Genomic DNA, 26,553 nt, shown 5'->3' with positions numbered 1-26,553 from the left:
GTTGTTAGAAAAAAAGTATTATTTTAAAATAATTCCTTTTACATTTCTGTAATATATTGTAATATATTGATGATCTCAGTGTCATAGTAATTTGATTATTACAAATATTAAGCATCTCCAGAAAGATAACACTTTTGTGTTATTTAATACTGTTCATGGCAAGAACACAGGTAAAGAAGTAAACTTTCACAATTAAGCATTCACAAATGCTGCACAATTATGTTGAAGTTCTTCACAGACAGGTTTCTGTTCTTCTAGAGAGTCATGAGGAGAGTTCAGACATGTTTCAAGGAAGCATCTTCATCCTAGTTTAAATTTCTGAAAGCCAGATAAATTTCTGAATTTATCTGGCTAATAGTATTAGAAGAGCTTCTAAGAGATGCTGTTGAAAGCAGTTCCATCCACCAATTAAACATTATTTAACTTTTCCCACATACTTATTTGCATTTATGTTTTGCTGTTGTTTCTGATTTCTTACCTCCCATTGAATAAGGATTTTTAATTAAAAAAAGATCTCCACCTGTGAAATAGTTTCCATACAAATGAAGAAAGAAAGGAAAAGAACAAGGTCACCGTTTCTCAACATAGAAGTAAATCCAAATGTCATGGAGCTGGTACCCAAAGAAAGGAGCTGGTACCCAAAGAAAGGGGTTGTCTTTAGAAAGGAATGGCGTGGGGTTTTTTTTTGTTTTCCCATAAATAAACCTTGGAAGCAGGAGCACATGTAGATAGATACATTCTGGTAATTTACAAGACTATCCCTTCCTCTAAGCTCATTTTCTTTTTTTGGAAATAATACACAAGAAGCCTTTGGCTATCAGAGGAAATTAATCAGGTGGGACATTCTTGCAATAGCATCTCTCTCCAGTGACAGCTTTAGAAGTTAAATAAATAAGCACTTGCTGGCATAGCCACACTGCTCTCTGGAAGGGGAATAGTGAAGTCAAACCATGAGTCTTCACGGAATGCTTCTGCTGTTCACTGCCAAATCAGTTCCCAAGATCAGGAAAGTTTCACCATGTCCTTAACAATAGTTTTTAATTGTCATAACTTAAAATGGTCCAGCAAGAAGTTAAAATTTTAATGTTATTTCTCAGAGGCTTGCAAGCAGTGGCCAATAAATTACTGCAAACGTCCATGCACTCTTCCTTGAAAGATTCTGGGATGGCTGCCAGCAAGTTTCAGTGCACCAGACAGGGAGTGCAGGCATCACAAATGCCGAATGCTTGCTCATTCATGGCAAATTTGAATATTCCAAGTACATGGAATACCTTCTTAAATAGCTGATAATTTAAAGTATTCCCTGGGCTTAAAAACCAGAATATTTTTCCTACTCTTCTTCAGTTAGGAGCCAAGTTGTCTGTTGCATGCAAACTGCGCACATTCCTTCATTTCACAATCTAATTCAGATCTACATTCCTACCTTCCCTCTCTGTGACAAATGACATTTTCCCTCGCATGTTACATGGTGTAATTGTTGGTCACTGCAGTGAAAGGTTTTCTTATTAAACCCTTTTTTAAAATGCTAGTGAAACTTATAGCATGTTATTTATCACTGAAATAAGCTGCTCTTTTCCATTGATTTCAGTGAAGCAGTGTCCAATAGTTTGGCCTGCTTTTGCTACTTGACCTGTACCACAGCTGGTAATTGGTTTGCCTGTCCATAATAGGCCTATATATTTTGCCCTTTGTTCCATGAAAACAGTTATAATCCTACTGAAATCTTGATCTTTTGTTCCTCTAAAATAATAGCTGCTGTATTGAGGAGATTTGTCTTGGTGCTGTGATCCTACAGTAAATGCAAATTGCAAGATCTTCTTAGCTCATGAGAAGGATTTAGATAGCTCCCAAGTTTTCAGGTATATTTAACAAATTGCTTATTGTGATATCATTAAGCATGTGCCGTGGAACATTCAAAACCGTCATCCATATGTGTTGAAGTCTAAAAGCCACAGGGTTTGGTCAAACTTTGGTATGGAGAAGAATTATTTTGTCAGTGTCAGAGCATTTAGATGATTTAACCAGTGGAAGATGAGACTAGGAAATTATATTTCATTTGTTATTGCCATATAATTGTGAGAATATCATTATGTTGGTAATCCAGATATTCTTTGTTACAATGTTGAGATCATAGAATGGTTTGGATTGGAAAGGACTTAGAGATCATCCAATTCCAGTGCCCTTGCTGTGGACAGAGACACCTTTCACCTGACCAGGTTGCTCAAAACCCATCCAACCTAGAACACTTCCAGGAATGGGGCATCCACAACCTCTCTGGATGACCTTTTCCAGTGTTTCACCAGCCTCACAGTAATGAATTTCTTCCTAATATATAATCTAAACCTATCTTTTTTTTTTTTTTGTATGAAGCAATATCCCCTTGTCCTATCACTACTTGCCCTTGTAAAAAGTCCCTCTCCAGCTTATTTGTGAATTTTCCAACTCAAATTCAGCCAAACCATAGCTTCAGATACAGCACTGCTCTGAATGTCTTTGATGGCTTTTACAGTGCCTCTAGTTTACCTGCAGATCTTTAGCTGTATTGACCCCAGCATTATCCTGTGGGGAACACAAATATTAACCAGTGACCAGTTGTACTTGGAATGGCTGACCATTTTCATCAAGTCTCAGATATTCCAGTTATCTACTGAATTTGTAGTCCACCTATTCCATTATAGCTCAGAAATCTGGCTGCAAGGATGCTATAGATCACTTTCAAAAATCAGCAGATGCCTCTGCTGCTTTCACCTCATCCAGCAAGACAGATGTCTCATCAGAGCCAGTTCTGAGGTTGGTCTCGTTAAATCTATTCTGGATGTTCCCAGTCACCCCCTTGTCTGTCATATACCTGGGCATTGCTTCCCAGAAGGATTTGCCCCTTAATTTCATCATAGGCTGACCAGTCTGCAGCTGCCTGAATCCTCCTTGCCTTGCCTTGCCTTGCCTTGCCTTGCCTTGTCTTGTGGTATAGGCTTTGACATGTGGTATAGGAATACCATGGCAAGGTGGCTGCCATCTCTTACACCTTAGCTCTGCTCTGTGACTGATGCATGAAAAAGTGTAGAATGATCAGATGTGAATTTGAAGCAGATAAAGTGTTAAAAGCAACCCTAACAGACCAACTGTCTTATTAAAATTAATCAGTGACCGGCAGCAGAGGTTTTCTTCTCAATCTTTAAGTCCTCCTTTTTCAGAATAAAACTTGGCATTAGCTGTCATCTCTGATTTCAGTGCCTACCTCTGATGAAGATCATAGAATCACAAAATATTTTGATGAAAGCTTCAAGGTAAACACATGCCATAAAGCTATGTGCAATGAGGATGGTTTTATTTAGAGGATTTAAGGGAAGGAAGGGGCAAACATTGGCCCCCAAGTATCCAGTTTAGTGCTCCAGTGCATCTCTTTCATGTTTGCCTTACTTTTAAGCTGTCTCTGATGCAGACATTCTGCAATAGTACTTGGGAATTACTTGCATCCAGTCTAAAGAACCTTTTAGTTCTAGTTTTAAATTAAGGACTCCAGTGGTTTCAGACCTTGATAAGTAAAGCAGCTGGATTTCACACCAATCACACCAAGGCTCGGTTACATTTTAGTCACAGCAGTGAAGTGATGCATGAAGCTGACTGTACTGTAAAATCTCATTCTTATATGGATGAGGAAATGGACTAGCTCCAGACAGTAAAACAATCCAAAGACAGGAAAAAATGCATATTAAAGCTTTCAGCAGAGAGAATTCTTTAGAATAAAATGTGCTCTTTTGTTGGGAGGCAATAAACTGTGGTCTAGAGCTTAGGATTTAATTAGGCAATGGGAACTGTTCTTGTGTGTCAGTGTGGTGCTATCAGAGTACAGGTTACATTGTTCAGAGTACTCTGCGTGCTCACCTTATTCCCATCAAGCACTGCAGTTCTGTAGAGCAGAGTAAAAAAGAGTGTAAGTGTTTACCTCCAAATGAATTTTAATGGAGGATTACTTGTTTGTCTTTTAAATTGTTTATTTAGGCTTTTCTTCTCTGCTTGAGATTTCTCATTTTCATTTTCAACATCACTAAAATAAGACCTTTCTGCTTATCTGAGTATCTCATAGATATTCCCCTGGATTGCTGCAGTGTCAGTGTGGATGATCCAGGCTTTCCCCTCAAGCAATCTCATTAGTGATGAAGGGAGCAAATTTTCAGCCCTCTTCCTTTAGTAGATTTTTCTGTCACAGAAAAATCAGTTGGCTGAAGTGAATAGTAGCCAGCTAGTGCTTTCCTTTACCAGTTAGCAAAGCTGATGGCAAAGGTCCTGGTGAGAATGTTTAGAGGTGTGGGAAACACTTCCTTGTGGAAAGAATTAGCCTGAAAGCCTGCAGTGAGAAGACGTGGCTTCGAAGAATGACAGTGGAGAAGAAAATATAATCTGTTAAAAAAAAGAAATCAATATACCCTGGACTTGCCAGTCCTGGCTAAGGACACTCACAGTGTATTTTTCTCTCAGTGCATGAGTATACCACCAGTCCCATTGATTTTGTGCTTATAGCAAGAGGATGATCTATACCTTTTCTGGAGAGATGCTAGCTCTCTGGAGAGAACCACTGAGATTTCATGGGGGAATGTATCATAATTGCTATAAAATAGCAATTTATCTGCTAAATTCCCATTGACTGAGATAACACCTTGTCAAAAAAGTGAATCTGCTACGATTTTCTATAATGGCATTTCTGATATTGATGTATCCTTGTCTCTTGCATATCAGCCTTTTTATTATCTCCAAGTTAGGATGTAAAGGTGCATGATGTTTAAAAATCAACCGCTTTTTCCACAATTAACTTAGTGATGTTGACAAGGCCTGAATCACAGAAAGTATGAAGTGTCTTTGTTGTAAGGTTTCACATATTTGTATTAAAGCACAAGTGTTCTCAGAAGCAGAGGTTATATTGACCTGTTAAACATGCCCTGAAAATCTGATATGTTCACAAACACTAGACTTTTATCTCAGTTCTTATTTGAGCCAGTCCTGTTTTCCTGTCGATGCTTCTGTTAGCAAATACTGTTTGGAGTCAAACTCAACACAAGTTCACATGCCCCCCACTCCTGAATGAATTACTGAGCTTTGAACACTTAGTTGGTAGACAAAATACAAAGGAAAAAAGAAGACAGAAAAGGAAGGAAAAAGAAATCTATTTCTATAGAAATAGTAATTTGTTGCTTTTGTCTGTGTCACAATTGTGGAAAATATATTTATAAAGCGGTTTTTGGTTTAGTTTTAGTTTTACAAGCCAAAGCTAGAAACAGCATTTAAACTTACATTTGATAGTCTGTAAGTTATTTTTGTGGCTGGCTTTACCACTTGTTTACATGACAGATCTCACATACTAGGCATTTAAACATCAACCAACTACTAGCACTCAATGGGCCTATTAATTTTAATTGTATTTATTTGTATGCCTCTTATACTAACACTTACCAGATAAAATTAATGCTGCTTAGATTGATTTCTCCATCTAAAAATGAAGTATCTAAATTCTATTCATAAACAGTACAGACAGGCGACTTGAGGAAGAAAGTCATGCAGGCTGTCCTAAATACTCTTGCCATGGAAGGGATGAATCACTCCCCAAAAATGTTTCTCTAGTGACCACAGGAAGGGCCTTGTTTTTGCTTATAATAAAAAAAAAAAAATAGAACCTAGCATCTAAGTAAGCCAGGTGTAAACAGAGAAGGGAAGAGAGTGTCAGAGGTGGATCTTTTGCCCAAGGATCCAACTATGTGGAGTGACAAAGCAAATAAAATTATCAGTCTTCAGCTTTCAGGCCAGTATTTTACTGCAAACCTTCCCTGCACCTTTATAGTCAGTGTGATCTATGCTATGGCAGTCTGTGGGAGAAGGATGACAGCCTGGATGGCCACCTGTAATGATTTAAATTTGGTAGGCTTATCTGTTCAGAAATCACTCCTGTAGTTCACATATTTTTCACCCAGCGCCCCATTATTCTGTGTTATTGACTGCCCCGGGGAGCAGCATCAGCCAGAGGAATGTCCCACACTCACCTCACTAATGAAGCTTCTTTTTGCATTGCAGTTGACCTGGACAGGTTGAATGATGATGTGAAGCGTTACAGCTGCACTCCAAGGAACTACTCTGTCAATTTAAGGGAGGAGCTGAAGCTGACAAATGTCGTTTTCTTCCCCCGCTGCCTCCTTGTCCAGCGCTGCGGCGGAAACTGTGGCTGTGGCACTCCAAACTGGAAATCCTGCACCTGCGTGTCAGGGAAAACTGTGAAAAAGTATCATGAGGTATTTTCATTCTTTCTTTGCTACTTCTTTTGGGTATTTATTGCTTCCATGGATTCTGAAGTCTTTTCTCAGAGCTGTGTGTGCTGCTTGTTAAGAGACTATGCATGTATGAGAAAGGGGTGTTGGCAGTATTTATGTGTAAGTTAACTCAGAAGAAGTTGGAGAGAACTTTTGCCACCTCTGAGTGGATGCCACCACAGCGAACTTGGAGAACCACTCATCCTAGTGAACTTTGTTTCAAGAATGAGCCTTATGTTAGACTGATTTTTCCCAGTCAAGGACTAATACAAAGTAAATGTATATACCACTGGAAATACTCTTTTTAGTAGCACAGAGACATGGGTTCCTTGAGATACTTGACTTCATTTCCTCTTTCTTTAAACTTATGCTCACACTTGGAAATTACAATTAAGTCACTTGTAAACTCTCTTCCCTTCCAGATTTATTACTTATATATTACTAAAGCTGAATCATTCAGCCTTCGCTTTTTTTCCCCCACTCAGCAATTTTTCAGGAAAGCAAAATTTTTGCATAGGAACAATGCCCATTATTTAATCCATTCAGGATGCATCTAGGGAGGAAAAAACACAATGAAAGAGTATTTTGTATTCTTACCACTAACACAGTATTTTCAGATCAAGACATGAGCAATGTTTGTTCCCTAAAGTGAGCCTATCTAAGAAAGTTACTTGGTAGTTGCCTTCCAGTTGTTGGAAGGTAGGGTAGCTGCATGCCATGCTGACTTAATTCTGACACATATCTTTGTAAGAGCCTGATTTACCACTTGGCTTAAGGCCCAAGAGAAAATGGACTTGATGGACTTTAAACCTGGATGTAATGCAGGCTCATAACATTAAGGCATTATCTTGAGAGACCCTGGGGCTGCAGTAGCAGAGGGTTGTTGAGGGCCAGAGCAGTGTGGTCACTCTTTTCAAAGGTAAGATATATTTTCTTACACATAACTGCATCCTCCACATACTAGGACTGGAGAATAGTTAATATTTTCTCTAATTTTAAACAAGATACAAGGGATGACCCTAGTAATTGCAGAGCAGAAAGCCTTATCTCAGTGGTAGAAAAGTTAATTGGAAAAAAATTAATAGTATAAAGCACCTAGATGACTATGAGCTGATAAAATTAACTCAGAATGCCTTATATATGAATAAATATTTATACAGCACCACAATATTTACACAAGAATGCTAAAAGGACTGGCATCTCCTGCAGAGAGCAAACAGTCAGCCAGACAAGATCAGACATGGATTAAAAGGTGGTTAAGAGATAAGGAGCAACGAGGTGGAAGAGACAAGCAATTTTCTAAATGGGAAAGGGCTATCTGAGGGTGCCCCCAGTACAAAGATTATTATTTCATGTGTGTTCAGTCTGGAGGGAGGTGAACAGAGAGGTGGCAAAAATGACAGGTGGCACAGGAGATAACATACTTGAACAGCAGAGAAGGCTGTGAGGAATTTCAGAAGGTCTTCGTAAATGCTTATAAATGCAGTTTAGAAAAGCAGCAAGCATTAGGATGAGACATCTCAACTATTCATTTATACAACTCTGGGTGTGTGAGGGGAGGAGGAAGAAATGAGGGGTGGAAATTGGGCTAAAGGTCAAGCTGTGAATCACTGTGAAGAGCTTCAGGAAAACAGTTTAGTGCAGTGATAAGAAAAAGACAAGTGACAGTCTTCTGCAGGAATGGAGATGAAGGGGTAATAACACAGTAAATGTTGTGGTCGGGATAAATTGGTGTGGGACTTGACCATTGGTGCTTAAAAGGACAAAGGCAGGACTAGAAAAAATAAATAGAAGCAACAAACGTACATCATGAGAGATGATGGGGAAGATATAGATCAAAAACATTTTTAAGGAAAGTGGCTCAGAAGTTTTGGATCATTTCATTTAGGAAAAAAACTAAAGAGAGGACACCGAAAGATAGGAAATCATGAATAGTAACTAAAGGAAAATTGGACCTTCCTAAGTAATCTTTTCATTAAGATAAGAACAAGAGAGAGACTGGAAGGAAACGAAATTAAAATTATAAAAAGGAATTGGGTTTTTTCATGGTAAAACTGTATGGAATTTCAACACTCAACTATGAGTGGTGCATAATTCAGAAGATTTCTGAAAGAACCAGAAGTCCAATATAAACTAAGGAATCCTGGGTTACAGCTGTATCAAAAATTAAGTCAGCTGCTGACAGTAGCTAGAAAGAAAAGTGCTGATTATAAATATGTTGTAAAGCACTTTTTTTCAGGTGTTTGGAAACAGGTAGTGCTGGAATACCAGAATATCACACTAGCCAGATATTGCTCAGCATTAGGATGTCACGACTTATGACTGCCCTAAATTAATCACGAAATTCAGGAAATTCAACATTCAACATTCACACAAATGTATCACTGCTAATTTATTTTCCTGCTCATTTCTACTCTGAAAACCATATGAATTCAAGACAGTGTTTCATCTTTAACATTAAATGGCCTTTGTAAGTTTAAATTTAAATTTTATCCCTTAGGGATGAATTAACAGCTCACTGAGCAGATACTTAGCCTAGTGTCTCCCATTAACATGAGTGGAAGTCATGCAGATAAATTCATGTATGACATACTAAAGATGTGTCCATTAATTTTAGTCCAAAATGTTTTCCACTTTATTATTATTATTAGCCACACACAGTTAATCAGTTTTATTCTTATTCTCCTTTGACACTTTAATTTTACTTAAATACCAGGTGGAAAAGGCACTGAGGAGAGGCCTCTCCACATGCCAGTTTTAGAACTGTAGAGCCAGTTTACTCTCTTAAAAGCCTATTTGAAACCCACTAACCTTATCCAAAGAGCCTTTACTTGCGTAACGAAGGCTGCAGCTTTACACTTATGAAATCCCCAGCACCATTAATTTGGTTAAAAAGCTCAGCCTTCTACTGCCTGAGGACATAGGCCGGATTCAAACACAAGTCTCAGTTAATTTGATTTACAGAAGACACCATAAGGAAATACTAGGTGTTGGAGCAAAGAAGGTGTTTGTAGTAGATGAGACTTGAGTCCTGCAGACTCTGGACCCCTTCTCTTGCCAGACAGATTTTCCCTATCCTGGAGCTTCTTCTGCTGAGCTCCTGAACCTGCAAGAGCTTTGTGTCCTGCACATGGATATGCTAGTCCTCAAAAGTAAAAGTGTCTCTGGAGATCACTTAAAAGTTCCCTGGCATTTCTGAGCTACCCAGCATTTCTGTGTGAGAAAGACAGGCAAATTTTCCAGAAGCAATAGGCTCCTTTTTGGTTTTGTGGCCAGTGCTGGAGTAGCTGCATGCTGGCAACCGTGGGGACCCTAAAGTCCAGGGTGTTTCCTGAAAGAGAGGCTTCTAGTCCAGAGAGATTTCAAGGTTATCTTCTCCTTATGCTCTTACTGCTTTTTAGTTCCCTCTGAGTTGCTGTTCAAAGCCTCCCAGTGTAATCACTGAGCACTCTGTCCTAGCCTGGCCTCTCAGGACTAATAGCTGTCATGTGGAGCCTTTAATTCTCCCAAGCTGGAGAGTGCTGCTCCAGTTTCCTGAACGGAATGTACTGCTCTTCTCTATCATGTCTGACTGTAGGAAGTGATGCAAAAACAGGGAAAATGAGAACATGAGATGGCCACAATAAGGGGTAGGTTTTTCTTTATTGCCCTGGGAGATGTTAATCATGAGATCTTCAGTCTTCTTTATAGCCTGGAAGTTTGCCCTGACTTTACCAAAATACTCAGCAGTTTTCAGAAATGAATGGGGTCATAACTTGGGTAAACAGATAGTTTTATTGGTGGGGTTGGATTTTTTTTTTCCCCTTGCTGGAGTCTTGTGATGCTCTGTGGTTTTCCATGGCTTCTGGGTTTGCTTTGGAGCAGAGCAAATACTCTGGACAAATATTCTTGACTTACCACACAGTGTCACGAACCCTTCAAACCAAACAGGCCAAGTCCTGGCAGTGTCTGAAAACATCTCTTAGGCATAGTCTGCCATGAGTGATACTGAGTTATGTTGCAATGCTCTGTGCAAGGGAAGGACAAAGCAGTGCATGGAAATGGATGCAGCACACCTTAATCAAAGCTCAGCCCTACAGCTGTCTTAACTTTCTAAAGCGGACCTGATATAAAAATGTGCTTCCCATTGCAGTTAATTTCCTTAAAAATGCCTGGAGCTTCTCTTTAAAGAGGCACAGGCTCTAAACCTGGAGATTACTGAGCACAGAGAAGGTGTGGGGGAGCTCAGGCCAGGACTCAGTTCGGCTGTGGCTGTGGCTGTGCCATCCAGCCAGCATGCGCATGTCTCAGAGAAACAAGAAATCAGTTTCCCCATCTCATTGCTGTAACTGATGAGATGTGAAATGAGTTTCCCTGGGGAATAAGTGCTCTTAAGGTAGCAACCAGAATTTGTCAGAATGTATAAACCTCTGCAAACACAGTGCTGAGCTGCACGCCTAAGGGACATAAAAGGAAAAAAGAAAAGTGGTGATAGCTGATTGCAGCTTTTACCTACTTATCTGTCTCTCCTGTAAATCCTGATATGTTGTCGACTGTCTAAAAGGTGATTCTTCCCCCACCCCTTTATGAAGCATTATGCCTCAATTCAAGTTCGATCTTGACTGCAGCTTGTCTGGTGCCTTCACAGGACATAGATTCAGTTAATTCTCAGAGAGAAGGTTTTGATCAGTGGTAGGGTGGCAGTTTCATAACCTTTGGTTGCCTTGAGAGAGGCAGTAGGTACCCCAGAGCACACAGCTCTTGTCACGAGTTGCTGGGCATAAAAACAGCTTCAACTGAACCCAACAGTGCAAAGGGAAAACAAGACAGAGGGAATATTATACAGGAGAAAAGAACACAGGAGCACAATAGAGAATTAAAAAGTGGAACTTCAGTGAGACAAACTTACTGCAGTGGAGTTAAGAAATGTAACTAATACAATTTGATGGTGCCGGGGCTTTTTTCTTTTCTTCTTTCATTTTTTGGAGAAATGAGAAGCAAACATCAAGCAGGCACTTGAGAGAGAGGACAATAATTCTCAGCCTATCCTTATACAGGGAAACATAAGAAAACTGGTCAAAAAATGATCCAAATGCTGCTGACAGAACAAAGGAAATTTGCTAAGGTATTAAAAGGAGCTAGAATCATCAAAGCAGTGTGCAAGGACTATGGTCTGATTGTTGTATGTCCTGGAGTTGATAGTACACGTATAAAGGAGATAAAAGGTTGTTATGGTAATAAAGGCATAGAATTAGCCTGACAAAAGAGTTAATTCATGGAATATTGTACAAGAAGCAGCAATGGGATTTATTTGGAATGCAAGTATAAGGAAAAAAAATGAGTCAGAAATTACTGCTAGGTCACAGGATGAGCAGAGAGAACACAGAAGTGCAGTGAGAGAAAAAGGTTTATTTTAAACTAGATGAAAAATGAAGTTCTTTGTTTGACAACTGGAAGTTAAGTGAGACGTCCTGTAACATGTCAGGACAGAGAGGCAGTTTGGGAAGGAGGAACACCTGTGTCTAGTCAGTTAGAAAACAACAGCTGTAGCATAATGCACACATAATTCCTGACAAGATCAGAAAAAGTGAGGGTCTTGTTGATGTCACATATGTCAAAAACATCATCGCTTTAGTGAATGCTTCAGGTACTTGAGTTTTAAGCCAATTAATTGTTTCCCATGTTAGTTGTATTAAAACCAGGTATTTCTTATACATACAAATAAAAAAAATAGAAACAATAATCCCATCTATATTTAATAATCCCTTAGTTTGCCTGCTACCAGTGATCAGCAAGCCAACTCAGTTTCTTGTCTCTGATAACCTGTATTTATCTCTGGTAAGAAAGAATACATCTTTGGGTCTGTCATTGGTTTAGTCTGTGTTCCTACTAGAGCAAAGGTCCTTGTACTAAATTATGAACCACATTCCCATGATACTTGGCTTCTTATACTCAGAGCACAGCTAAACCATGTGTGACCTTTGGATTAGATAACTTTCAAAGACTGCAGAGTAAGAGTTTTTATGTCTATCAGAACTTGGATCTGTGTTGAATGTTTTGCACTTTTGATGCTTCCTCTTTCATGAATCTCAGACAAATATAATTTGGTTTTCATGCTAGAATGGTGTTATTTTTAGATGTGCAGAAGGAGATTAGATAATGCTGCATAGCAGAATTTTAAAATAAGTTCTGCAAAGTACAAATTTTGCTATCTAAAATAGCATCCACAGTCGCTCACCAACCTCTGTCACAAGAATATGAAGCTAATTAGATATTGGGTAAGCCATAGTCATATTATTGATTTTCTGTAGGCTTCTTAAGCCAATCAGAAAGAAAAAAAAAGCAGATTTTTGAGTGAGGCTTCATTTTTCTGTTGGTGCTTAAAATACTGGTGAAGAATTTATAAAAACAATGTTATTGTTTTTACTGATAAGTAAATGATAAGTCAAAAATGCCTGTGGGGAATTTTTTTTTAAGTTTTGACTGGGTTTGCTATCTCCATTTGCTTTTTAATAAAACAGAAATCAGCCATCATGGACTGCCATGGCTAAATGTTGCCTGACTGCAAGGGTCAGTGATACCTGGCTAGGACCATGAGCAAATGCTGAAGGGATGGTTCACCTCATCTGCCTCTACCCATCTAACACTTTGAGTCCAAGCTTTGGGCTCCTTTCCTAGACCTCAGAGCTAGCCCTGCCAGAGGTGGGTGTTTCAGGTGAATCATGCTCTGGAGTTGCTGCTTCATTCCGGCTTCTACTGGAGACATGCCATGCATGGATCAGGGTGAACAAGTTCTCTCCAGCTGGGTCCTTTTCCTGGCAGTCACTGCCACTCTGCTGTCCTCAGCCCCACATCTTGACGTGTTAAGAGTTCTTGAGTGTTCTTACAGACCTGCTGAGATGATAGGAACCATCAGCCCTGACTTCCTGTGCTCCACAGGCGACACGAGAGCACCTGCTGCCGCCGGAGCACAGCCCATACACCTCCTGGAAAGGCAGTCCTCAAACAGGCTGCAAACCCCGCAGTTCCTTGGAGGGCTGTCCAAGTGATGCGTGGGCCTGACTTAAACATGTGTGCCCTAATTCCACTTGAAGTTTTTCTGGTTTCAGATTCCAGATCCTGGTTTTTTTCGTGGCTTTGATCTCATTTAAAGAGGCTTTCAGAAACTGGCATCCAGATCCAATACATGATCAGTGAGCAAGATTGCTGGCAGGGAAACACATGTAAGCATTTTCCTTATATTTCCTAGATCACTGCCCCCAAGGAAAGGAAAGTTGCGTGGTGGCTACAGTCATCTTACCTTGAAACTTCTCAGATAGATACTCAGACACATCTACAAAGTAAAATACCATCCAGCATTTTAGTGTGCTCCTATGGGCCTCTCTGCACAGAAAATGCCCTACTGCCTTTTTTCTTGTGTTACCTGTAAGCACCAAATCCAGCTCAAAAGCAGAATAATGTCTTGATTTTATTTTAATTATTTTAATAGTTTGATAACCATAATTTACTCCGTGTTTGATGAGAGGGACATGACTGTAGTTACATGCTCTTTGTGAGGCAATGATCTGAGTAGCTGAGGCACAGCAGTTTGGTGAGAAGTGACAGACCCTGATCCTTTAATTTGAAAACTACAAGGTTGCTCCTTTTCACCCCTAAAAAAGAAAAGAAAACAAACAAACAAACAAAAACAAAAAACAAGCCTTTTGAGCATTCTAGACCTGTCATATCCATATTTTCTTACAGCTACTGATCCCATGAAAAAATGAGTGATAAAGTGTCCTGAGCATAATTTATTTGAGCCGTTCTCATCAATTCAGTAGTTTCTCAGTTTTAAGGACATGACCATGTGATAAATAACCAGCAGCTGTTTGCAGAATAAAGGGTTGTCTTCCTTCCACTGTGGTCACCAGAATTGGCCTTATTTCCAGATTCTTTTTAATTTCCTTATACTTAGATGAAAATAAAACTGTTAGGTGGGAGTGAGACAGGGAGCTTTGAATATCAGCTCTGTGATCAGCTATTAAAGTAGCTCTGGAGGGGGATCTGGACAGGCTGAATCTGAGACCACTTGTGTGGGGTTTAACAAGGCCAAGCGCTGGGTCCTGCACTTGGGTCACAACAGCCCCAGGCAGTGCTACAGGATGTGGCAGAGTCCCTGGAAAGCTCTCTGGCAGAAAAGGACCTGGGGGTGCTGGCAAACAGCAGCTGAACATGATCCAGAGTGTGCCCAGGTGGCCCAGAAGGCCGATGGCATCCTGGCCTGGCTCAGCCAGGTGTGGCCAGCAGGAGCAGGGCAGTGACCGTCCCCCTGTACCCAGCACTGCTGAGGCCACAGCTCCAATCCTGTGCTCAGTTCTGGGCCCCTCAGTGCCAGAGAGACATTGAGGGGCTGGAGCGTGTCCAGGGAAGGGCAGCGGAGCTGGGGAAGGCTCTGGAGCACAAGTCTCACATCTGAGGGAGTTCAGGGCATTTAGACTGGAGCAAAAGAGGCTCAGGTGGAACCTTATCCCTCTCTCTGAGTGCCTGAAGGAGGGTGAAGCAGGTGGGATGGGCTTCTTCTCCCAGATAACAAGTGTCAGAACAAGAGAACATGGCCTCAAGTTGCGCCAGGGGAGGTTTAGACTGCATGTAAGGGAAATTTTCTTTACTGCAACAATGGTCAAACATTGAAACAGGCTGCCCAGGGAAGTGGAAGAGTTGCTATTCCTGGAAGTATTCAAAAAGCATGTGAGATGTGGCGCTAGGGGACAGAAGTTAGTGGTTGACTTGCTGGTGCTGGGATGAGGGTTGGACCCAGTGATCTCAGAGGTCTTTCCCACCTAAAGGACTCTATGATTTGATAATTTCAGCTGTGTTCAATCACTGTTTTCCTGTCTTGTCTGAGGAAGTGCCTGACAGTTCATTTTCTTATCAGCAAAGCATATATACTGTGCTAATGCTTCTTGATAAAAAACACAGAGAAAGTCCCTGAGCTGTCGGATGGTCTGTTAACTTAAATACAGTCCACATCTTTGCTCTTATCCCATTGCATACTTTGATTTGTTCTCAGCTGGAAAAAATCAGATCTATCTACCCTATGATTTTGCAAACTGCCAGTCATCTGGATTGGTCATAATTTGCTGGAAGACTTCTTTAAATAAGGAATTTATCATGGGTTCATGTCAGCATCTGTACTTGATTTTTAAAGTACATTTTCCTTGAAAAAGCATCTTTGAAGTTGTGCTCTATTTTTAGCTCTGTAATAATTGCAGCAACCTGATTGGGTTCAGTTCCTTTGTGCTTGGGATGACAGTGTGATACAGCAAATTGTCCTAGTGTCCATCAGGATTTATTGCATATATGGATGCAACCAATGTTTGAAATCAATTCAAAGATACTATATTTTTATTGCTCAAAAAAAAAAAAAGTAAAATTATGTTTCTCCATTTCTAACAGGGCAAAATAATTCTGTTTTCCCAACACAGTACAGCAGCGTGTCCGTAACTTGCTTGGGCACAGTCCTTCCTTTCAGTATTACATAGGCTAAATATCAATTTCATCACAAAACAGAGAACAAAATAATAGACTCTGTTCAGTGCTTATCACTTTTGTTATATCTCATGACTTTTCTAGCCTCAAGGCATTAATGGCAGAGAACAAATTGTCTCGTCCTGAGAGCTGCTAACCTGCCTGCCCTTCCCCACCCACCCTCCAGAGCATCTCCGGTTGTCCTTTGGCAAGTGCTTCACATTTGCTTTCCGAGGCTTTCTAATTCTGTTGAAAATGCTAATAGTCTGTTGGTCTGGAACACAGCCTCTTATTCCCTGTCATTTAAAAACCATCTCAACTCTCGTTTGGTATTATGACATCAGAATACAGAAACTGCTTTGTAAAAAGGAAGAAAAAAGAGGATTGTTGAGTAACAGAGTGATCTCTTATAAACCAGTATGATCTGTTAGGGCAGAAACATGGGTGCTTCAGTGAGGTGCTGAGGTGTTACAGACATTTAGGTCCCACTTCCCAGCTGGCCACTGGCTTTGGGAAGACATGAACTTAACGGACATCTCTCCATCTTTGAACAAGCAAGAGAAATGCAGCTGATCTGGCAGTCACTTGGCCAAGCCAGCTCCTTTTTACAACTTACAGCCCCCTTCCTAGGGGTCTCAGGATCATCTTGCCTTAATGGAATTTTTTTCAGAAAGGTCTCTTATGATGCATGCTTCCCTAGGAAGTAATTTTGCTTTCATTTTTGCTTGACATTATTCACATTAAATTCTTCAGAAATCATTTAGGTTGAGGCAGAGATTTTTAAGATAAGCCAACAGAACTCAGATTCCACCGAAACTCCGTAGTATCTCACAGGTATTTTGTGCAAGCTCCTTCATCTCCTTCTGCCCTTCACAAGTATTTAAGTTTTGGACCAAATCTAATGATAGGTGCTTCAGAAATTTCAAATTGCATAAAAAATGTTCCTTTTTCTTAACAGCAGAAATATTCTACAAGAGAGAGGAGGGGCAGGGCAACTCAAATAGGAATGGGACTGCAAAAATGAGCCAAAGGAAACCTGCTTGGTGGTTCGCATGCAAAGGAGCAACTCTGGACATGGTTAGGAAGCTGCATGATACAAAGATACCTGATGTAGGAAAAAATACAGTCTGTCCAAGCTCCAGGAAAAACAATACAGCAGGATGTCAAAGTGTGCAAAGAAAAAGCTGGAATTAAAACAAAAATGTGTCCAAATTAATGATGACCAGGGCCATTAAGGGCTGTTGATGCCCTTGGGGCCCCAGCTTTCTCATCCTCAGATCTCTAACAGCGTTTTCTAATTCAATGCATTTTTGTTGATCCTCCCAGGTGCTGAAGTTTGTCCCTGAGGCTGGGCATACCAGAAGAAGAGGCAGAATCAGGAACAACATGTCCTTGGTAGACATACAGCTGGATCACCATGAGCGTTGTGATTGTGTCTGCAGTTCAAGACCACCCCGATAAAAAAGGAAAAACAAAGAAAGAAAAGAAAAAACCAGACACACTAATTGCATCTTACCGGACATTTACTTTCAAGCAGGATTGCTCTGAGGACCTTTACTCACTAATCATTTGAAATTTGCTACTAGCCTGCCTTTGCAATTAGCAAAAACCATTGCTGTGCTGATTAGTGTCATGGCAACCAAACAGATATATCATACATTTATGTATCAGCATCCAAGGATTTAGGATTGTGGTTATCTGTAGCTAGATTCTGAGGCTTGAGATTTTAAAAGCTCAATTGCAGTCCTTAGGCACACAGTGCCCACTGAATTTAAATACCAGGTGTGTAGGTTTCTGTGGTAGTTGGCAATGAAATAGCCTTGTGTTTCTTTTTTACTCACCAGTTCCTACACTCAAATTCTGCTCCCATTTCTACCTCCTCAGCTCTCCTGATGGTAGGTAAGGTTTTATGGTGGGTGTAAATGAGGAGAGAATTTGAGCCTGTAGGAGTGCAAAATGGTTTGCCCCACTTTCAGAGGGAACTTCTCAGCATTCTGGCCTGACAGAGTGAGCTAGAATGCTTCAAATCCATCATTACATAAAATCAATCACCCATCAGAAAAGTCAAATCTCGCTGTTTGTACTGGAGCAAGTCGTGTGCTGAAGTTAGTAGATGCTTTGCCTTAGCCAGGACACTGAGGGTGGTAGGGGGTGCCGAGGCTGGCGCTTCTGCCATGGTGGCTCCAAGGCAGCCATCGCCCAAGTGCTTCTGCAAGAGGGGGCTGCGCCAGCTCCCCAGGTGAATGAATACCTGTGGGCTGGGACTGATTTTGGTCACTACCTACCTGATGTGGATTCCAGCCCCTTGCCCAGAGTGGCCCCACAGTTGCCCAAGAGGAGCCCCTCTATGGAAGGAGGGAGAGCCAGCCCTCCCCTTGGATCCTCCTCGCAGCAGTTCGAGGAGTGCCGTGCTTCCCTGTGGAGGAGATGAAGATAGGGCACTTGTTTGTTGAAAATATTGATTTGTTTTGCAGTTGTGTTACTGGGAAACAAAACTGTATTTGAGATTTAATTATCATTATTTGGTTTGGGGTTTCTTTATTTGTTTTTTAACTTTGTCATATATGCATTAATCTTAGTTATCTGAGGTTAGTTGTCTCATTCCAGCTCGTGTATTGCCATGGTTAAAGTGTTAACAGTGAATTTCTTTTTTTTTTTAATTGCATTTTGCTGAAGCATATTAACTCATTAAGTAATGTCTGTCAGTCATCACAAATGTGCATCATTTATTAACTTTCAGAATATTACTAAATAACCACCTCATAATAAAATTAGCACTTTAAAAGCTACAGCATAGCTTCCTATGCCGTTTAAACTATTACAAAAGTGCTCTAGCTGAAAAATAAAAAAAATCCTTCCAAGCTGACTTTAAGGATTTTCAAGTGCTGCTCCAAAAATGTAAAAACCAGGCAGATTTAAGTTTTTCAAAGAATTGGAGTTTTGATTATGATTGTAACAGAGGGAATAGGGTGGCACATTTAATGGCTGAGGTTTTATGTTTTATGGTAGACATAGGCTGCATCGAATTATCTTGTCTGTGTTGGCTCTTGTCTTTCTGTCTCTCTGAAAAAGTGAAGTAGGTTGGCAATAATGCATTATAATTAGTGGAAAATGGCATGTGCTATAAAATACAAGGCCTTCAAACCAGTATGTTTTAGTACTCCACAGGTTTGTTACAAAAGCACCCTAATGTTCTCATTTTCCCTCTTCATCAACTCAAGTATTTTGTAAGTGCATTTTATAATTTTAGCAAAACTTTGCTGAAAGGTCCCTTAGAAATGTTGTGTTACTTTCTTTCCTGTTCTTTAACCTTGGAGATTCAGAAAGTGTGGGGGTTTTATTATTTATATTAATTTTTCCTCTCTGGCTCCCAGATGTCTGTTTAAAAATGCTCCTGAATGCTTACTTTGGAAGTGATTCATCATTTTTCAAAGCAATTCACATTTAAAGAACAGCCCTGTAACCAAAGATTACCACCTTCATTTTGTAGTTCAGGACTATTTAAAGAACATCTCATTCTTTTTCTGTCCCTGGCTTAATAACAAGATTGACCCAGCCCTTCCATAAGTTTTAGCTAAGTTTGGAATAAATTTGCATGCAAGACCTTGGCAGTACGGATTGTTTCTGAGATACTGAACTCCTGTTTTGATCTCTGTCTGAATCATGCCTAAGCAATCTGATTTCATAGTTAGCACTGGTTGCAGGATGCACAAAGTGCTCTGAGGGGTCCTTTGATTCCTGCCCTGCAAGGGAGCTGGGCCACAGGCAGTGCTGTGCCAGGTGTGTGCCACACAGCGCCGCCTGCCTGCCCAGTCCCATCCCAAGTGTTGGGAGGGGCACTTACGACTCCTAATCAGAGGATTTCAGCCTAGAGGCAGCTGGGAGAGGCTCTCCCATAGTGTGCCTTAGCCCAAAGGTTGAAATCACACAGTTTGGGAGCATTCCTTGCTCTCCTTTGACTATATAGAATGATTAGAGCTAACTGAGTCAGATAAAGGCAGCAGTGGATGCCTGCATCCAACAGAAAAATTCACATGCAAAGTAAAAGAAAAATCCTCTTGCTTAATGACGTTTTAACCTTCTTAAGTGTAAGCTAAGTTGGTCACAAATTTTAAAATATTACTCCTGGGACACTTATTAATTAATGGAACCAACTCAGTGCTTCCTGCTGCCACACAGATACCGTGCTCCCAGCCAGTGCAGGAGGGTCAAGGATGGGCTTTGTGTGGCAGTGTGGGGATGATGACATACATGTGAAATAAGAAAAACTCCCCAAAACCCAAGCCCCAAGATGCAGTGACCCTGGTGAAACAAAAAACAGCAAAATTTTTTTCCTTTTTATTTATTAGCAGAAATTGCAAAGGTGTATCTTCATACTTTTTTCCCTCTTTTGTCTTTGTATAATTGTTATGTTGTTTACAAACTTAAAGAACAAAGATGTTAAAAAAACCTAATCTGGTTAAGTTTTATTTGTGGAATTGGAAACCCCCCAAAACAAATACATTTTCAAAGGCAATTCAGAAAGAGTCCTGATTTCAAACCACTCATCAGCTTTTTATTTACTATATTCTTCTGGGATAGAGCCTACTTTCTCAAGTGCAATCCATGTATATTTTTTTTTATCTCAGTTAAATGCAGCTTTCCTAGCAGTACGTTTTACTTGGTGCAGTATGTAATGTGTCTTATTATGAAGAAAAAATAAATACTGCTTTTGAAAGAAGACACTCTGAGTGATTATTCATATTTGGATGAAGAAAAAATCAAAGACATTTCCACAACTTGACACCATCCATGCTCATAAGGTCTCCTGAATTTTAGGAGTCATTTCCAGGAGCATCAGGGAAGGACCAAAGCGCAATTTTGGGATAATCGAGTTTGAACCCCCGAGCTGGCAGAGCTGACAGCTTCCTTGTGGAGCAGCAGCAGTGTGACAGCAGCACAGCATTTCTCAGAGCTGGATTAGGACATCCCCCCATATTTGGTGCTGATCTCAGCCCCTGCAGGCTTGGCGTGGCTCCAGGAAAGACGTCTGAACTCATCTCGCTATAGCTGCTCCTTCCTGCCAAAGGAGGCTGCTGCAGGAGCTCTGCTTCTCACCTCAGCAAGGGCAGAGCTGAGCATGCAATGCCTGCAGGGCAGCTGAAGGAGCCTGGGGCCTCTCGAGCTGGGCAAATTCGAGCTGTGCTCCTGGGTTTGGGCATTTCCTCCAGCTTTGCCAGAAGCAGCTTTTGCTGTGTTGCGGCAAATAGTAACCTTCAAAGCTTTGGTAACTACTTTCAATTTAAGGTTCTTGTGTTAAGCTGGAGCTGCCTTAGGCCTTCATTGGATCTTGAACTGAATAAGAACATGAAATTTTTGCCCAATTGATTATTCACGAGCCAGATCCCCTGTCTGATAAGGGAAATAGAGAGCATACAGTAGTCTGGGAACCCAGCTTTTTAGTCTGTCCTCATGCATGAGCACCTTTTTCTGTACAGTGCTACTGATCTGAAGCAGTCAGACATTCAGATGAGCATATTTATCCCCTTTGGTTTGCTCCTTGTTACTCAGAGAAAAAAAAAACTGATTTTTTTTTTTTTTTTTTTTTTAAGGCAGTCAGAAGATAACACTTGCTAACATTTGCTAACAAAGGAATAATTTCTCATTTCTCTTGCATACGGTGAACAGGGCCATAGTTCATGGGTAGAGGAGATATTTTTTGCCTTTTGGAAATGCACTGAATAAACTTCATAGACAGCAACTCAGCAACTCCAAAATGTTCAAGGATGGCATAAAGCTCCTCCCACCTGGCATTGCTACACACCTCCATAACTAATGACTAGCTAACACCAGTTTGTCCTCAAGGAATGTGTAAGTGAAAGCTTTAATAAATCTGAAACTTAGGAAGCAGCTCTGCGTCTCTTCATCTGTAAAAGTATTTGGTTCACAACATCATTCAGGAACTTACCATCACCTTTTTCTAAAAGTAGTGGGTTTTTTAAATGTTCATCTTCTCCTTTTTGAAGAAGAGAATCATCCTCTAGCTAATTTTAAGAACTGTGACAGCTGTAAAAATACTTGCCTGTAAATTCAGTCAAGATTTTTCTTGCTCTTGTCCAGAGTGCACTGCCCATACACACTGTTGTAATGTAAATTCAGCAGAGGTCCAATTTGTACTTATTCTCCCAGGGACTCCAGTGCAGCACATAATGAAAATTTAGAAATCAGTATTCCTGTCCCTCATTATAGGAGTTTTAACTTTGTTTATTGACAGTCTTGGTCAAATATGCTGAAATAAACATTCATAGTTTATTTAGTCATTCATTGACAGGCTGTGAAAATCTGCTTTAAATGTTCAAAGTACAAATTCAATTTTCTATTTCTTTTCAAAGACTCATAGAATGGCTTGGGTTGGAAGTGATCTTGAAGATCATCTAGTTCCAAATACTTCTCCTAGAAATGGAATTTCCAAACCAGCAAATGTTCTGCCATGAATAATAGGAGGGAAATATTCTAGGTTCAGTCTGTCTTTTAAAACTGATTTGACTTAAGATAGTCTGAAGTTCTATTGGCAAAAATTTATATTTCAAAACTGAGTTTATATAACCTGCTTTTTGAAACTGAGTTTCAAAGCCTCATTTATGTGTTGCTTATAGAAACTTGCTGTGGCAAAGACATGCTTTAATAAAAATGGAAATAGTTATGTAATAACAGTTAATGTATTTGATGCTCCAATTTCAAGCTGACAAAGATTTTTGCTTCACTTGAAAGAATTTCAGTTTCAGAGCTAGTACAAAGCAAATAGGATAAAAACGACTGGGTACCTTCAAATATTTTGACATAAAGGGTCAAATTCTTTGACATAAGGAAAAAACCCTTAACTTTTATTCATTGCATTTCCTTAAAAAAATAATAAGAGCAGACATCTTAACCTTTTTGTTTTGAGTTTGGAGAGTATCGTCTCAAGTAGGGGATACATCTCAAGTAGGGGATACTGAAATGAGCTCTCTCGTTTCAGTCTGAAACCAGTTTACCCTTTCTGAGATGAAGGTGGTCCGGAGAACCACCCTTCATACCAATACAATTCTGTCAAATTTTTCTTTGTGGTCCCTTTCTCATCACTTTTTGTCAAAGAATAAAAAAAAAATGTTGGTAATAATGTCCTTCCATTTGCATTTATTATGGGAAGAAAGAGGATTCCCTCCCTCAAAATGGGGGACCATTTTACACTGAAGAATCCCAGGCTGGCTGAGGTGGGAAGGGACCTCTGGAGATGGACTTGTCCAGCCCTCTGTCCAAGGCAGGGCCATCTACAGCACTACAGCAGTGCTCAGTCCAGTCCAGTTGGGTTTTGAATTTCTTCAGCGATGGAGATTCAGCTCTTTTTACTAGATTATGTAGAGCAAAGGTGAGGCATTGGTTTTGACAAATTGTGTGGAGACAGAGAAAAATCTGATGAGCCCTTGGACTTCCACCGACGACTGTGGCTCATGGCAGATTCTCCAGTCTGTGATGACCAGGCCTTTCTCCCTGCCACATATATCCAACAGTATCACCAGGATGGTAAATTCCAGGACCAGAAAAAGCATCTTAGGTGGTGTGGGAAGGAGGCCCAAACATCCGTGCTGGAGGCTTTTCCCCCAATGTAAGTAACAATTTTTTAGCTTAAATGACTAAAGACTTCTGCCAGTGCACAAGATGAGCAGAGGGACACATGGCCCAGGAGGGAGCCCCAGTCACCTCACCACAGCAATGGAGACACCAACACCCTCCCTCCAGGCTGCCCTGGGGAGTCTCAGGGATGTGGGATACGCATCACCACAAGCCAAGAGGACAGGGTCCCCGTCACCTCACAGAGGGGAGGGTGTCACTGTCAGGGGACCGTCATGGGAGGGTGAATGCATCAGCCTCCATCCAGCTGCCAGACTCAGGGGCCACTAACACTGTTCAGCAAGCCATCACAGGGATCCTTATACACCAGGGAAGGACTGGAGACTGCAGTTATTTTGCAGCTTCCAGACATGTTCTCTCATTAAGGCATAGGAAAGCAAATTGTCCAGCTTTCCCAGAATATACAGGTCAGATGCAGTACAGAGCTGAGCCCCCAGAGCATCTTCCTGAACTTGTAGAGCACCTGATGTAAGAGGCCTTCATTAAACTGTTCTGATACCCGGCAGATGGCATTCATTGCAACCTTTACATCAAAATACCAACCCTTGGATTCTGTTGCTAATTTATTTCAAAAGGTCATGCAAGGATTTGTGTGCCCTCAAGGAATTGATTGCATTATAGGAAGCTGCACTTTCAGTATTCAAATAACCCCACATTGGCAAAACACTGCAATTTTCTCAGTTAAACTGTATCTGAGCACCAATTACACAACTGATTATTAAATGAAGATAAGCCATGTAGGCTGCATGAAGAAGACTAATTGTTTTTTTCAATTAAAATAAAGGCACTTGGGTCCAAATTAGGACCCTGACAAGAAAAGGTAAGCAAATTAGTTTCACTGGGAAATGCGGCTACCGCATATCTGAAATGTTCAGGAGCAAATGAGTCAGCGATTTTAATAATCAAAATGGAAGTATCCCTTGAAAAGTCCTTCTACATAAAGCTAATTCAAGGAGGAAATGAAAACTAGTCCTTGCATTTTAATATCATAGCTGATTGCAATGAGCTATGGCCAGCATCAAGAGCTTTTTATTTTATCTGAGTTCTGGCTGACAAGCATTTTAAGAAGCTATGCAGCGTTCAGCAAATACTAAACTGCTGTTCTTTACCCCTCACAAAAGTGTTTATTGAAAAGCAGAGACCAAAGGGTACTCATTGGATAGACCAAAGCTCCCATGGACGCACAAATCTATACATCAAAAAACAAAACAACACAGAATGTTTACAATGATTGTGGGTGTATGCTGAGGGAGTTTTCTTGTGGCTGATGTGTTTACAGGCAGCAGTTTGCTTTTAGTTCCCAAAACACCATGTTGAATATTCATGTAAGACCCTACTATAAGTCGGCAAAGTAATAACCTACCTATCAGGTGGAAGTGATAACCCACCTATAAACCATATTTGAGGCATCTGCTAAGTGAACTGTTCCTCCCACTGACACCTCCTCCCTTTTCCACTGCATCCTGACACTAAACCAGATTAGCATTACACAAACTGCAATGTCTGATTCCCAATGACATTGACCTTCAGGAACGTGCAAGTAAACACTCGACTAGTGGTTTGACCAATGAATCAACCTGACATTTTTAGCTTATCAAAGTGAAAGCTGACACACAATATTGTTATTTACTCTTTATAAAATGTGTGCAAGTGACAAAATTACAGGCAGCATAAAACAGGAAAAAAGGTGCCTATAGGTAAATGCTGGAAATTTTAAAAGGCCATTTTAAAGCCTTTAACTCAGAGAAAATTTATGGAGGCTGCATGCTCCAGAAAAAACAAATTATCTAGGTGGTCCTTGAAAACTGCAAAGGACCTTATGAACTTTGCTGCATGTAGAGCACCTGATAAGGTACCAAATAACAGAGAAACTTGCTGGACAGTAGTGTATAATAAATTACTCTTTAAGATGTAGTGATTTTTATTATCTCAGGAAGTTTCCAGAGTAATTTCTTTAACTGCATTTTGTTCCAAGAACCTGCTTCTCCTCAGTTTAATAAAAACCCCAACAATTCCCTGATCAAATGCATCTTGGGAACGTATCTGTGTAGGATTATAGCCATAATATATATAAATTTTTTTAAAAAATTGTATACAAGTATACAAACTATTCCATAACTCTATATTTAAAAATAGGCAGAAAAAGTTCAAATCCTCCACTAAGATAAAATTCATCAGCAGGCAAAGAGAAATATTCTTACACTGCAGGTAAATTTCCTTTCTTTAAAAATCACTGAAGGCTTTTAATACAAGTGCTCTGCAAGACAGTCTCATTTTTCTTCCAGGCTTCCATTGTTCACACAAGAAATCCTGAGATGTCTGCTCAGCACAGTTACTGAAGGTTGTTAGTTGTAGTTCATTGAAACTCTTCAGCTGAATTTCTTTCTGTGCATTTTGCAGTTTGGCTTTTCTGCACAAGACTTGAAAGATTGCCAGCAGCTACACTTTGTCTTTTGGGTGTTAAGGCCTACATCAAAGAAATGTGCCTTTGATAGAGAAATGCAGTGCACGAGAAAAGAGGAAATGCTACATATACATCTGCCAAGGTTTTTGAATTTTAGACATTGCTGTTGACCTCAGATCTCTGTTAGAAGAACCCCAAGGTCTCACTGTCTCAATATATAGCAAATGGTGAACTGCATGAAAGCATGAACACCCCCCTTTCTTTATTTCGCCTGCAAGCAGCAACCTTGAGCTGTGACTCCTAGAAAACCCTCTAGCACCATCATTTTCATCCACGGTGATAATTAGTCTCAGGTTCATAGGGCCACAACCTACGGAGAGAGGAGACCTTAAAGAAGTTATCCAGTATGAACTACAGCAGTCTTGACAGAGTGGGAAAAGACACACAAGGATGAATGATGAGTATGAGCCTTCTTTCCTCTAAAAGCAGCAAGATTAGTCTGGCTTTGAGACTTTGAGTCTGGCTTTCCTTCCATTTTATATCATGACTGTACCCTGTTATCAGTTGGATAATTAATGGAGTCTTTGGCCCAGAAACCCAGCATTGTTAAAATGTCTGGTACTGCATCTCTGGCCCGGCCTTTTATGCTCTGACAGTCACAAGGCAGAATCAAGTCAATGCAGGGCAGCTTCCCTGACCATAACACAAATATCTAAA

The 26,553-nt window shown here is 40.3% G+C and overlaps 1 protein-coding gene across 4 annotated transcripts in view; it reads left to right on the top strand.

Moving 5' to 3' along the window:
- The window catches only part of PDGFD (platelet derived growth factor D), a 137,997-nt gene extending 117,495 nt beyond the window's left edge, over positions 1 to 20,502 (top strand). For all 4 annotated transcript variants that reach the window (XM_063148926.1, XM_063148924.1, XM_063148922.1 and 1 more), the window contains 2 exons: positions 6,064 to 6,278; positions 17,109 to 20,502. In XM_063148926.1, coding sequence (XP_063004996.1) covers positions 6,064 to 6,278; positions 17,109 to 17,243 — 350 coding nt within the window. In that variant the 3' untranslated portion in view covers positions 17,244 to 20,502. The remainder of the gene's footprint in view (positions 1 to 6,063; positions 6,279 to 17,108) is intronic.
- The last annotated feature ends 6,051 nt before the right edge of the window (positions 20,503 to 26,553 follow it).

Source organism: Melospiza melodia, chromosome 2, assembly GCF_035770615.1.
Source record: "Melospiza melodia melodia isolate bMelMel2 chromosome 2, bMelMel2.pri, whole genome shotgun sequence".
Taxonomy (NCBI): Eukaryota; Metazoa; Chordata; class Aves; order Passeriformes; family Passerellidae; genus Melospiza; species Melospiza melodia.
Note: the sequence above shows the minus strand (reverse complement) of the source record. Positions and strands in the feature narration are given on the sequence as shown.